A 13,009-nucleotide genomic window follows, 5' to 3' on the forward strand; every position below is an offset into this window, starting at 1 on the left:
GCCACAGCATGCAAAAATCAGGAAATTAAGATTTAGAGTCAGTGTATAAGCCGCACTGCAGCGCTGACAATTACGTACGCATTTCATGTACATGTATGTGTGTCTTGACTTTATGACTTGGGAAATTTTGTTAATAACTTGAAATCCGGACAACTCAAATTTTTATTTATTCTCCGATGTTGAAGTTCTCCGATGTAAACGGCAACCAACGAAAACATGACTGCACCACCTGCTCGGGGTATACATGTATGTACGCATGGCCTGGCTGTGACTTTTTGGTTGATTTTATCCTTCAAAGTCTTTTGCTTTCAACCCACCCCGAACAGTCACTAAATATCAAACTTCCTTTGCGTCTGATTCCATTCGCTACAAACTTGATCAAACGTAGTGCGCTCTCTAGTCCCATGTTGCATCCAAGCAAGACCTTTTTTCAACTGAGTTGAAGTCGGCAGTCAGCTCTCTATCAGAGACGCTGTCTACAATCCACAATAGCCAGCTGCCTTGAGTTGAACCCTACTCCCCCGGCAACTGCCCCGGATCCGGATCCCCTGCATGCGGAGCCCTATCTAAATCTCCATCCGACTCTTTATCTGCATCTGGCTCCGCATCCGGCTCCGTTGTCACTTACACGACGGCTTCCAATCTTCAACCTACTGTATCTGGGTTTGAGTTCCATCTATGGCTCATACTTGGCTGCAACCCATGACCATGGCACAACAGGTGACGTCTCCCTTCAAGTGGATCGTGATTCGTCCTCCAATTACGAAGACTTGTCTGTCTCCTGCAGAAGGATTTGACCCAGAGTTTGGGCCTACCTGCTAACCCTCCTACAGCTGAGGCCTCATCGCATGTAAAGCCAATGATTTTCTGCGATCATGGAAAACAGACGGAATTCATGGAATCAACACTTTAAAACAGAATCCACTGCTTGAAATGGAACTTGCAAACTTTTCCTCTAAAAATGCCTACCAAACCCTTTTAATATAATGTTTACTTTTAGTGAACGAATTATACTGGAAAAATGCTAAATTGCACCACTCCACCACATGATTGGGTTGTCCGTGCCGGTGCCGATACTTGCAAGCGCTACGGCGTGTGTAAGCCCCATGTTTGCAGCGGCAGCTGGTACAGCACAGCAGCGCAGTACGGCACACACATTGGCCATTCAAGTGCACCGTACTTGCAATGAAATCAAGGCGCATACAAGTTCATACTCACATACCGGTTCAGTATGATTATTGCACACATGGGGAATTCGGTCTGTGAATCCACATAGACGCCTTGAGACACAAAGCTAGTACAGCATGGTGAAACGATGAAACTGTGGTGCAAACAGCTAAACATAACCGTGTCTGCCCTCACAGTTACCCATTTACTCCTGGGTGGAGAGAGGCATATACAGTAGGAGTAAAGTGACTTGCCCAGGATCACAACATGCTGCCACCAGCTAGGCTCGAACTGTCGACCCTATGATCAGAAGCTACAAACCCTAATCACGAGACCATATGCTTCTATTCTAAATGTCAGGGTTAATCTCTCCTATCTTTTTATTAAACGATATTGTTACCCTCAATTTGCAAAATCCTCTTGTAAGTGTATGAAACAGAAAAACAAAATTTTTGACAAGGAAGATCAAAATACTCTGTATACTGTATCAGTTAAACAATGCCCACACCATTACATGTATATCCACGTATTTTCAAATTTCTGATTCAAGAATCTGCCACCAAAATGCTTCAAATGGCAATGAAAGTAACATAAGTCTAGGGTTAACAGTCATCACTGCCAAGCGCTTTTTTTTTTCTCACTGGGAGCAGTTGCATCCTCGTTGCATTAACCAACCTTACCTGAATGTTAAACAAATCCTGGCTTTCAAGCTACTGAAGCGACATGTACATGTAGCCTGATTGCTACCACGGAACTAATTTTAGTCCCCTTCAGGCAGTCTAATCACTGACACTACAGCAGCCAAAAGGAAAGGTCATGTGACTACAGTGCTTCACTTTGTAAACAAGACTATGCGATACAAAAGTTTTGCCACGCGAAGGAAATATAATAAAGTGGTTTAATTTAATAAGGTTAAAGTTGTTGAGATGTCACTGTAAAAAGTGCTTTGACAAGTGACGTTTTACCAGCGAACTCTATCATGACCTGTCAACATTTCCTTTTTTTTTTGAATAAAAGAAACACTTAGATTTGAAATGCTTTCGCAAATATGCAAAATGTCCTTTCTTCCTGCTTTTTTCTAATTTATGTTGCTTTAATTTAAAATTAATTTTGAAACTAAAAACGAGAACACCAATGGCATATTTCTTGGTATCAAAAACTAAACTGGTTCTCTGACCCTTTCGGTTTATGCAGCGCATTCAATGCTGTGGTTACCATCTAATCGTGAGGAGCTGATCAACTGCACAATTTGTGCGTGATCACTACTTACCCCACGTGTGTGGAGTCTCAGTACCGCTGCTATATTGTTGGTCCGCTCTCGCTCAGTTGTCAACCCTGACATAACTTAATTTTCATTTATATTGTTTTATTAAACAAAACTACTCTTAACTCAAAACAGTAAGCACTACCACTTCAGGCCGAAAGGGTTTGTAAGTTACATATACAGTCATGCAAGCATACATCAACAGTGCGGCCACCTCAGAAGACAAGATTCCTTCTGCCAGGTTTGGTCACAGGTTTGGTACAGTCATTTTCCTACATGTAAATGTAGTTCCGGATCGTGAAAATTATTCAGTAAGATCAGCTATCCTCAAATTCTAGTGAAATATGATCAGTAGTCCACTTAGTGTTTTGTAGATAACTCAAAATTATTTTCAAAATCTAAGCTTTTAAATTTGGACTCACAGGATCGACAGAAGTGATGACGACACCTTTCCTAGTTCTGGATTGGTTTCGGATTGTGACAAAAACTTCACAAATAAAAGTAACCACACGAAAAATCCATTTTGCAGCCAGAACATTGTAAAAGGTTACGTTTTAATGAAGAATTTCTTAATTTTAAAAAACTTAGTTCAAAAACAAGAATTCCAATGAATTGAAAAGTAGAAATTGTGTAAATTTTGACTGGACTTTCAGCTGTACAGTGAGCCATCAAAGGTACTTCCCCCCGCACCACACAGTGGACATGGTTGACGAACCCATTACATCACATACATTTCTGCTACACTCATGTAGTTAAAGATCGAAATGAATTTGTGTGCACGTAATGCTGCACGATCCCAAAGTATATGGGAAAGCTTTCAGTTTTTGTTCAATTTGTAAAAGAGCTTAAAGTCATTTTGATAAAACAGACATTAGATGCCAAAGTTTACATGACTGCTCAATGTAAGAAAGTATTTGGAATCACACGTACTGGTGGTGAATGACCTACCAGTATTGCCCTGTACATTTAGGTTGTTTTTTTTCCTGTGATTTCGCTCCAGTGAACTAGGGAAAATCTGAAACTAGAAAACAACTGTACCGGTAGTACAACAGGTAGAGTGGGTAATAAAAGTAGCTCTGTTGATCTCTGAAGTCTGAACTGCAGTTACTAAGTTGTCAGCAGCAATTTAGCCCTTCAATATTCAATTTCACAGACAACTTAAACATGGATTTTAGTTCCTAATTTAGTTACATGTGCTTTTTTCAAATTTTTTTATGGGTACCGGGCATGAAAAAATGGAACCGGGTTTTGATATCCTCGGGCAGGTATGTACATGGGTACGCGGCACAGGCCTATTGCTATTCAAGTCATAAAGGCGAAATAAGTTTTAAAAATTATGAATTACCATGGAATTGTTTAACATTTTTACAAGTAGAACGATACTGATAAAGAAGGGAAACATATTATGCAAGTGACCCATCATTATTTCAGTGGCATACAATCTAATAGTTAGCCTCTTGAAGGCCGAGCTGAACTCAAACATGGCTTTTGGTACTGAATTAACTGCATGTCTTGTATTGATGAACTTACTGGTTGGTTGTGGTTCTTCCAGGGTGAATGTACTCGACGACAGCCACCAGGCAGGGAAATCTACAGAAAGGGAAGCATTTCAGTGTATGAAGTTGATGGCAAAGACCATAAGGTGTGTATTCAATTAACATTGAGTAAATACCTATATGAAAACTGGAGTGTGTTTCTGTCATGAGATTTGAAGCTGACAGTTTACGCGAGTTGAGAATAACTTGGCCCAGCCCACATTTACATGTAGCAGTTGATGTACCATTTTACATGGTGTAAAATAATTTCTCTTGCCATTCAATGGTGAGCAGATCTGCAGATTTTCTTGAGCCAGATGTGACAGGTGAGTTACATGTACATGTACCTGTATGTACAGTAGGATATATACATGTATATAGAAGGGCTGCTTAGCACCTTGAATCAGAATATCAGCAAGAATATAATATCAAATCAGTGCTCTGAAATGTGATTGCCAAGCTTTCGTTAACTGAGTACCTTCTTCAGGGCAAGCAGATAACTGAATCTGCTTGCCCTGAAGAAGGTACTCAGTTATTGAAAGCTTGGCAATCACATTTCAGAGCACTGATTTGATGTTATATTCTTGTACAGTAGGATATACCAATTTGTAGCAAATCTGGGGAGGTATTTTTATGGCACAAAGCAACTTACATGTACATGTAATAAAGCCAGATAAATTGATGACAAGTCATCTCACTATGCTCTGAAGTGCAGATTAAAGCCCTGCTTGGCCTGATGGCTAGTATAACTTTGCTAAACATACATGTAAGTACCTGTACATGTACAGTACGTTGCATTTGAAAGTTAACGCTGCAAAAAGGAACGGGAAAAAAGCGAAAGGATTTCGCATTTTGACCACAACTTTTCCCCCCTGCAAATTTGCATCGAATCGGATGCAAAAGGGTCGAACAACGTGTGGACACAGTGTGAAAATTGTGCGAAAACGGTGCCAATCTTTTGTGAACACGGCGTGAAACATTTGCGAAAACGTTCAGAAAAAAAGAGTGTGCAAAAACAGTGTGAAAATTTTACAAAAGCAGTGCGAAAGGTTCCGAAAATCATGCGGAAACTTGCGAAAGTGAGAAGCATTGTGCAGCAAAAATGTTCAATACTTGCCACACGGGCACGACTATTATGCAGTGAAGAGTCCATTAAGCAGGCTGCGCTGCTCTTGGGGCTGGTCGGGGCCAACTCACCAGTCGGAGTGTGCTGTTGTAGCGATTTCCTCGGCCGAGCCGTCAGGTCCATTTAGCGGTGTTGCGGGGATGTGCTCACCACGGCGAGCCGTGCCCGCGTGGCGTAGTTGTTTTCTTGGATTACCATAAATAAACACTCGTCAATGTTGGAGAATAAATATTTAAAAAGTTTTCTGCATATTGAGTGATTAAACGGGAGTTCCCAAGTCACGAAGCACATGAAATGTGCGTATTACAACAAACTTAACTTGCCCTGCTGGGGCGACATGGGTTATTTGCCCACTTTTTATTTATTCTCGTGGTGCAGTTTGGCACATAAAAAAATCTACAAGAAATACTACATGTAGTATTTTGTTACCAAAAGGTTTCTTTCGATCGACAAATAAAATCAACTGCTTAAATTGTACAGTACGTGTATCTTCATGTAGCAAATCTCGTCTTTTCGCCGATTGTTCGGTGTGACACATCGGATCTGTTTTCACTTGGGTTTCTGATGACATGTTACTTTCTGTGGTCACATGGTTATTGGAAAAAGTCAGCGATTGGACTGTCCATGAATGGGCATGTAGTAGCAGTCAGGATGTCGGGATACATGTAGGTGTAGATGCAGTGTGTGTTTCACGATGCGGTGCGGCATGCACGAGGTCTTGTGGCAGTTTAAGAGATTTGTTCTTGGTCGGCGTCACGAAAACGTCGAGATAACCGGATACAAGGCATTTATTCCAAAATCACAGTACATACATCTGCCAATACATGTAAATGGAATTCACATACATGACAACATGTGGATATCTGTACATCTGCACATATGCGGTGCACATGTTGAGCATCCATCCAACTTCCAAGTGGGTTAATTTAAATGCCTATAAGACATGTAAGACAGCGCTATATAACGGCAATCTACTGTAATTTAGCTGTTCGGTGTTCAGTGCTTGTCTCCTACCTCCACCATAGCCAGTTTTGATTTCGCCTGTCGCATTGTACATGTATTTTGCTCAAAAGCGAGAAACATTTTAATGCTGCCTTCGTCAAGTAATCTGAATATTCCCGAGAATCGAAGAACTTTTCTCTCAGACTGATTTTACTCCACTTTCCATATTCAGAGATGCGCATGTTTGAAACCACAGAGAACAAAAACTTCCTGATGTCTACATGTACATGCACAATCTTCCCCACTCATAATGGATTAAACTGCTGTGATCTTAATTGGACAGTTATTTAAATTGTCAGAAGAAACAGCATGAAAAAGTTGTGAAAAATGAACCAGTTGTACAGCTATCAAGCAACAAAATATCAAGAATGCAGTACAGTACATGGATCCAAGTAGTAAAGAATAAAGAGGAACATATATGATAAATCTTCAATGAATATGTGAATATTATACTAGATGAATTTTAAAAGCAATCAAATCTATTAATGAGAAGAACAAATTAAAGATACAAATAATTTCTCGGTAATTAATGACTTCCTTATTGGGTACATGTTAATAGGATAGTCAATAAATCTTTCAGGGGTGTTTGTGAATGTTGATAGTCCTGGGACAGGATAATTTAGTTATTGTTGTTTTCAAAATTCTTCAAAAATTCAGATCTTACACCCACATGAAGGACTGTCTGGTCTACTCTAATCTGACAGACAATATCTATTGACGCTGGAGTATTTTAGTCAGGCCTGCTGCCTTGTAAAAAGAGCCCAGATTGTGCGGTGTCCTGTAATTTTCTTTTGTGCACGAAGCTGGCACAGTGCGCTGCTGTTACCTGCTGTTACCTTTATAAAACAGACTTTCCAACCTTCATTAACAATTTCAACGTCATGAAATTTTGTCCAAAGTTAAAACACGTTGATGTCGGGAAAGTAGGCAAGAATTCAGCTGAGTGTCCCCTAACCTGTCACCTTAAAAAATCTCAGAAAATCCCACAAAAAATTAAGAAGTTCTATAAAATTGATAAATTCTAGTACTAGTAAATCATTATTCCTCCATTCACTTACTAAAAGTAAAAAAAAAACAAAAATGGAGGCTGCATTTAAGAGTTCATTTTGCACTTCAAAAAAAAAAAAAAATTGGAACTTCATACCAAAATAAAACTTCATCAGGACTTCATAGCCGGTATACACTGTATATGAAATCGGCATTTGTGAATCAGAATATTTGAAGTTTCATTAAATTTCACCTTTTGTGAAGTGGGAGGTAAAATATTGCCCCGTACACAAATGTTAGAAGCGAAAATTCAAAGTGCCGAACATTCGGGTACGCAGTCTCCAAGTGTAAGCAGCGTGAGAACGGAAGTTGTCATTAAACTTCAACTCTCTTAAGTCCTCACAATTAACAATTTTTGCGGGCTGGATTAAATCCTAAAACTGTCTTGCTGGGGGGGCCATGCAGTAGTTCTTTTTGCAGTAGTTTCAAAGTTGCTAGTGAAATAATAAACAGCATGGACTGTACAACTGTAAACGACAAAAATGAACAGATGCACCACACGATTTGTGAGGTGTGAACAGTACTGATGCTACATTTACAAGTCTGATCGGTCACTCTGGACTGGTTTCCTTCAGTTCCAACATGTTAGTAAAGGCAATGGAAATGGCAACCAACGAAAATATGACTGCCTTGTCATCTCCTAAGATCGCTGCACTGCTTGCACGTGTGGCCGGCTGACTGATAGGGGCGGGGGCGGCATACAGACTCCTGTCTGAAGTCTTCATCAAGCGTGAATCGAGTGGATTTTATCGAGTGACCAGCAATGGCACATTGAGCAGAGATCAATCTTGGATTGAGAAGGGACCAAGCAGTGATCGAGCAGAGATTAAGCTCAGATTTTGCAGGATTCGAGCGCACATCGAGTGGGATTCCAGCAGACATCTATCAGAGAGCATGGACTCAATTGGCATTGAGCAGCTCGATAATCAAGCCTTTCAAGCTGCTCAATATATAACCTACCGGATAAATTATGAATTGGACTGTATCTCTCTTACTCTGGTCTAGGTTCTGTGCTCTTCACCTACCCATATGTCCCAGGCCCAAAAACAGTTGAAGGGGCAGTGACGTTTTGCAGAGAAGTAATGAGTTTTCAGTACCATAGCTCTTAGAGTTTTGAATGTTGTCATACTCACAGGTGTACTGCCAGAACATGTGTCTGCTTGCCAAGCTCTTCCTAGACCACAAGACGCTGTACTTTGATGTGGAGCCATTCCTGTTTTATGTTTTGACCGAGGTGGATAGGCAAGGTGCTCATCTTGTTGGCTACTTCTCAAAGGTGAGCTTAAACAAAAAACCTTAAATTTAGTATTGTTGTAACCGTTTCACCTTTGATTTGCCTGAAGTATTCTCGTAAATTAACCTGACCTCAAAGTACGGGTTTTGCTTTCACTGAGGTAGTAATTTACTCTTGCATTGCTGCATCACCGAAACCACCTTCGTCTGAGAGCTTGCAAGAAAAGGCATTCATGGGCGATGTACATGTAGCTTGGGCAAGGCTTGAACCATCAACCTCCTGCTTTAGTGCAGATGTCTTAAATCCACCATCACTAGCCTTTCTTGGCTCAGCTTTCTAGTTTAATCTGATAAAACGGAAGGTACTTCATAATTGGATGCATTTTTGTTTTCTGTAATCTGTCTTTAAGACAAGTTGTTATGTTTGCTTACATTTACAGGAGAAGGAATCCCCTGATGGTAACAATGTTGCATGCATCCTGATACTACCACCATTCCAGAGAAAGGGTTATGGCAAATTCCTGATAGCATTCAGTGAGTATTCAGAAATCAATCCAATTTCTTTCATCAAATGTCTCTTATCATTTTTAGCTTGTGAATCTTGAAATGAATTTATTGATGTCATAAAAATGTTCTGTGGTGTTTCATTTGATTTCCATGACTTAAACATGTTAAAAGTCAAATTTCCGGGGGGTTTTGAGCAGAAGCTTTGCAAATCATTGTCATATCCCTTGTTTTGACAATAACAGTAACGATTTTAAAATTAAAAGCGGCTTGACTGTGCAATTCTGTGTTGCAACAGGATTGGACTTCTCTTTTCTTTCATGATGATGTTTTTATTTTCAGAGGTTATCAAATAAAATATGTATGAGGTGTAATATAACATGGTTTGTTTTGGTTGGACAGTCAATGCTAGTTGCCCGAGGTATTGGGAATTGACAAACTAGACAAACAAAAACATGTTAGTCTAGGGTGCTCTACCTAACAGTCACTATGTATGCAAATATCCCATGCGCCTATTATTCATTTGTTGAAAAGATTTGATCACCTGTGGTGCACCCTGACCTCCTACAATGCAGCGCGGCCCTCGCCGTCATGATCGTCCTTCTTTTCTCAGCACCGTAACGTAATGGACGTGTCTTTCAAGGCATCTTCGATTTATAGAGCTTCCATTTTCGCTACACGGTTCTGTGTCGATTTGATCACCTTTCCTTTGTAAATAAAGTATAACTTGGGTTTTATCCATTTCTTGGTAAGAGTGTTCTTTTCGTGTATATTTTTGTGTTCTTCCTTCAGTTTTCTTGTACGTGCACCCTGCAGGTGTTTACCGTCGGTACTACAAGGTTCGTTCCAGCCACGCTGTGTCTACCCTACCAATGAATTATAGGCCTTGGCCGGTTGAATTCATGGGGTCGCTATCAGGATCTGTCATACTCCCGTGTAAGTCAATGGGCCGGGCTCCCTGCAAGTGCAGGGGCCTGCCCTCCTGGTGCGCGACTCATGACACCCCGACACCCGCTAATCCCTCTTTGGGTCCCGCGGAGCTTACCAGAGTTCTTACACTGCTGGGGCTTCAAGCAACCTTAACCCATCTGCAGCTCTGGCTTTCAACTGGGCATTACTGGGTCATCAGACCTTTTTCTCCTTTTCCCTCTGCCCGCAATTCTGCAGTTCCCGCTGACTTTGACTGGGAACACACCATGGACGTTTCGTCTCCTGCTGCCCCGTCTGTTACTGTACCTCTACCGTCGAGTCGCCCACCACCAGGAAAGACAAGTGCTTTTCATCTTCATCAAATTCCTCGACCACCATGAACACACCTCTGCGACTTGAATGTCAGCCTTCCAGTCCATCAATAATATTCCAACCTCCATCACTTGCCGCCTCGGAGTTAAACTGCCATCAGCCTCCACCGCCCCGGACCTTTTTCTGGCAGACCAGGCTCTTCTACCCTCTCCGGACACAAGCCATGATTACATCGGGCAGGGTTCCACACCAGAATTCCACCAGCCAGGCATACTCCCGCAAGGAACTGTGCATGGCTCGCAATGAGGCACTGCCCTGTCCCCGACCGGGCAACCAACATTTCTTCTGAGAAGAATGAAGTTGCTTCCATCAGCACCCTCACTCCGTCCGATTACTGCCTCTGTCTTCTTCAGTGAGACATGGTTCAAGTGCTCGCCCTGCCGTTAGTCGCTTTGCCAGAGGAGGACATCAGTTACGACTTATTTAAATGACATGGCATGACTGGAATCTTCTGGGCCAATTTTTCCAAAAACACCCGCTTGGTCGTCTAGCCAGAACTTAACACACGTGCGAGTCCGCTCCAGCCGGACAGTCTTCCGCATAACCACCCGCCAATTTACGGGGCACCCTCGGCTCTTGACTATAGCATGGCCTTACTTCAGTTGAATGAAAGTGACTGTGTGTTTGGTTGAAGATAACATCGATTTCAGATTCTGTATCCTCCGTCAGCCTCCTTTCCACAGGAAGACACCGACCACGCCCATGCCAGTCAACAGACTGCCCCATGTCTTCAGATACTCTTGTTACGGGGCTCTCATTTGTGAAGTAGGCTCTTCGCCTTAGCGGACCGTTCCCTTCATGTAATCCGGAGCAGCCCTGGTGTACACAATGCCGGGCAACATCTCCTCGTCGCCTTCCCTTTATCTGAAGCCTTCATGAAGAATGTCTTGGAGACGACTACTCTGTTAAACACAGTGGAACACCGTTATAACAAGGTCCTTGGAACTGTACAAATTCCTTGTGCTGTCAGTTATGGAAAGTAAAAAAAATTCCTTGTCGTAAATATGACCTTGTATTATCAATGCTCATCTTACCTGTCTTCAATTATACATGTACTGTGAGAGTCCATCAGGCTCCCTGATCAAATGAACATGAGCCACTGCCCCGCTTTTCCAGGCGGCCGTTACATGCAAATGCGACCTAGCATCCCACATATCTACGGCATGAGCATCCAGACGTAACCCACACGATGGCAATTTCCGGGCCAACTTCCTGGATCACTGACCCGGTGAATATGCCATTGATATGCAGACCCAATCTCGAGTCTCCGTCACAGCCTTCTGGAGCTGCTCTTGATGCTATCGGTACTCCTGCCCAGGCCACGGGGAAGTGAGTCCATGTCTTACCTGGTGATATGTTATGACCACTGCAAGTCTAAACCTACCGGCATTTGAGACTACGTCACTGGGCACCCAAATAGGAATGAGCAAGTAACATTTTCCAGGCAGTCTTCCTATCTTTTTCACTTCTGTGACGGTGAATTCGTCATCGTGACGCAGACCTACTGCTGCATCTTTCCAGTCCGCATCCCTAGGCATTCGAACCTAACATTCTTCAAGCTGTTGGGATTTTCACACACCCCTTGGCACCCCGTAATTTGGGGTTTCCCCATTGGACCCTGCAGGAGAAATTTTGCCAATCTATTTCCACTGCGTCTCACCACGTAGATGTACAATTCTAGTCATCTGCAAGTGACCATTCTGTGGCCCCTGTGAGCACAGATTCTGCCATGTGGCCCTGCCATAACACACATTGTCCGAGCACACGTTCACTCCAAAGTGGGTGTGTCCAAAATCTATTTGTGACCTGTCACAACAAAATGAGAGTAAAGTTGCATTTCACTCTTTGTTGTTTTAAGGGTTTAAAGTCCTATTGACGTGGAGTTCAATTTTCAGGTTTTGTAATATTTGGAAAGAATAACCCATCTCTTATTAATTCCAAATATTTCACAGGGTCATATATTGAAAAAGGTCATTTTCTCAGCAATTTTGACAAAAGCATTATTTGTGCTTGGCCTGATATGGTGAAAATATGCGGAGAACAAAGACGCAAAGCTGCCAGAATAATGTCATTGTCACCTGATACATTTAACGTAAGTGTTCCATGTGTAAACTACTGAAAAGCTTTTTTTCTGCTTAATTAAAAATACCAACCTATCAATTTTTGAAAATACAGACTTTCAGCTCATTTTGTGGTAACAAGTCACCTTTGAAATTTGCATATGCAGTGACTGTTCGGGTAGGTATTCTCTGGTAGACCCAACCCACACTTAACGTGGGGAAGGATTTTGTATAACTTGTACATGTATTACCTTTTAAAACAAGGCTGCTGTGATAGTCCTTTGGTATTCCTACCGGTAGTAAAGTAATAATAATGTAGATATTACTGTATTTTATACTTTTGGCCAATCAAAGGGGACGAGAACTTAAGCAGAATCTTCCCTTGAGAAACACACCTTTTGGCAACATGTGGCATAGAATACAAACCAGTAATTTGGCATATCTGCAGCATCTAGGTCTAATTGCCCTGCACACGGTGCTAATGGTGTGCATGTTGGTCTGTTTATTGAGATAAAGTTGTACACAGGGTGGATTTACATTGTAGTTTACATGCATCTTTTTATTCCCAAGGCTATGAGTTGTCTAAATATGAAGGTACTGTGGGATCGCCAGAGAAGCCTCTGTCTGACCTTGGTAAGCTAAGCTATAGAAGCTACTGGTCCTGGGTCCTGCTAGAAATACTCCGAGATTTCAAAGGAACCCTCTCAATCCGAGACCTCAGGTAAGGTTAAAGGATTACAGACAATGAAATAGCAAAATGTACAAATGC

The 13,009-nt window shown here is 41.8% G+C and overlaps 1 protein-coding gene across 2 annotated transcripts in view; it reads left to right on the forward strand.

The window, feature by feature from the left end:
• LOC110987523 (histone acetyltransferase KAT8-like) overlaps nt 1–13,009 on the forward strand; it is a 43,699-nt gene that overhangs the window by 27,261 nt on the left and 3,429 nt on the right. For both annotated transcript variants that reach the window (XM_087129787.1, XM_022250312.2), the window contains exons 6-9: nt 3,984–4,073; nt 8,277–8,417; nt 8,815–8,908; nt 12,811–12,961. In XM_087129787.1, coding sequence (XP_086985913.1) covers nt 3,984–4,073; nt 8,277–8,417; nt 8,815–8,908; nt 12,811–12,961 — 476 coding nt within the window. The remainder of the gene's footprint in view (nt 1–3,983; nt 4,074–8,276; nt 8,418–8,814; nt 8,909–12,810; nt 12,962–13,009) is intronic.

The sequence above is a fragment of the Acanthaster planci genome, linkage group LG19 (assembly GCF_054643075.1).
Source record: "Acanthaster planci isolate LZ-2023a linkage group LG19, COTS_SCS, whole genome shotgun sequence".
Lineage (NCBI taxonomy): Eukaryota > Metazoa > Echinodermata > Asteroidea > Valvatida > Acanthasteridae > Acanthaster > Acanthaster planci.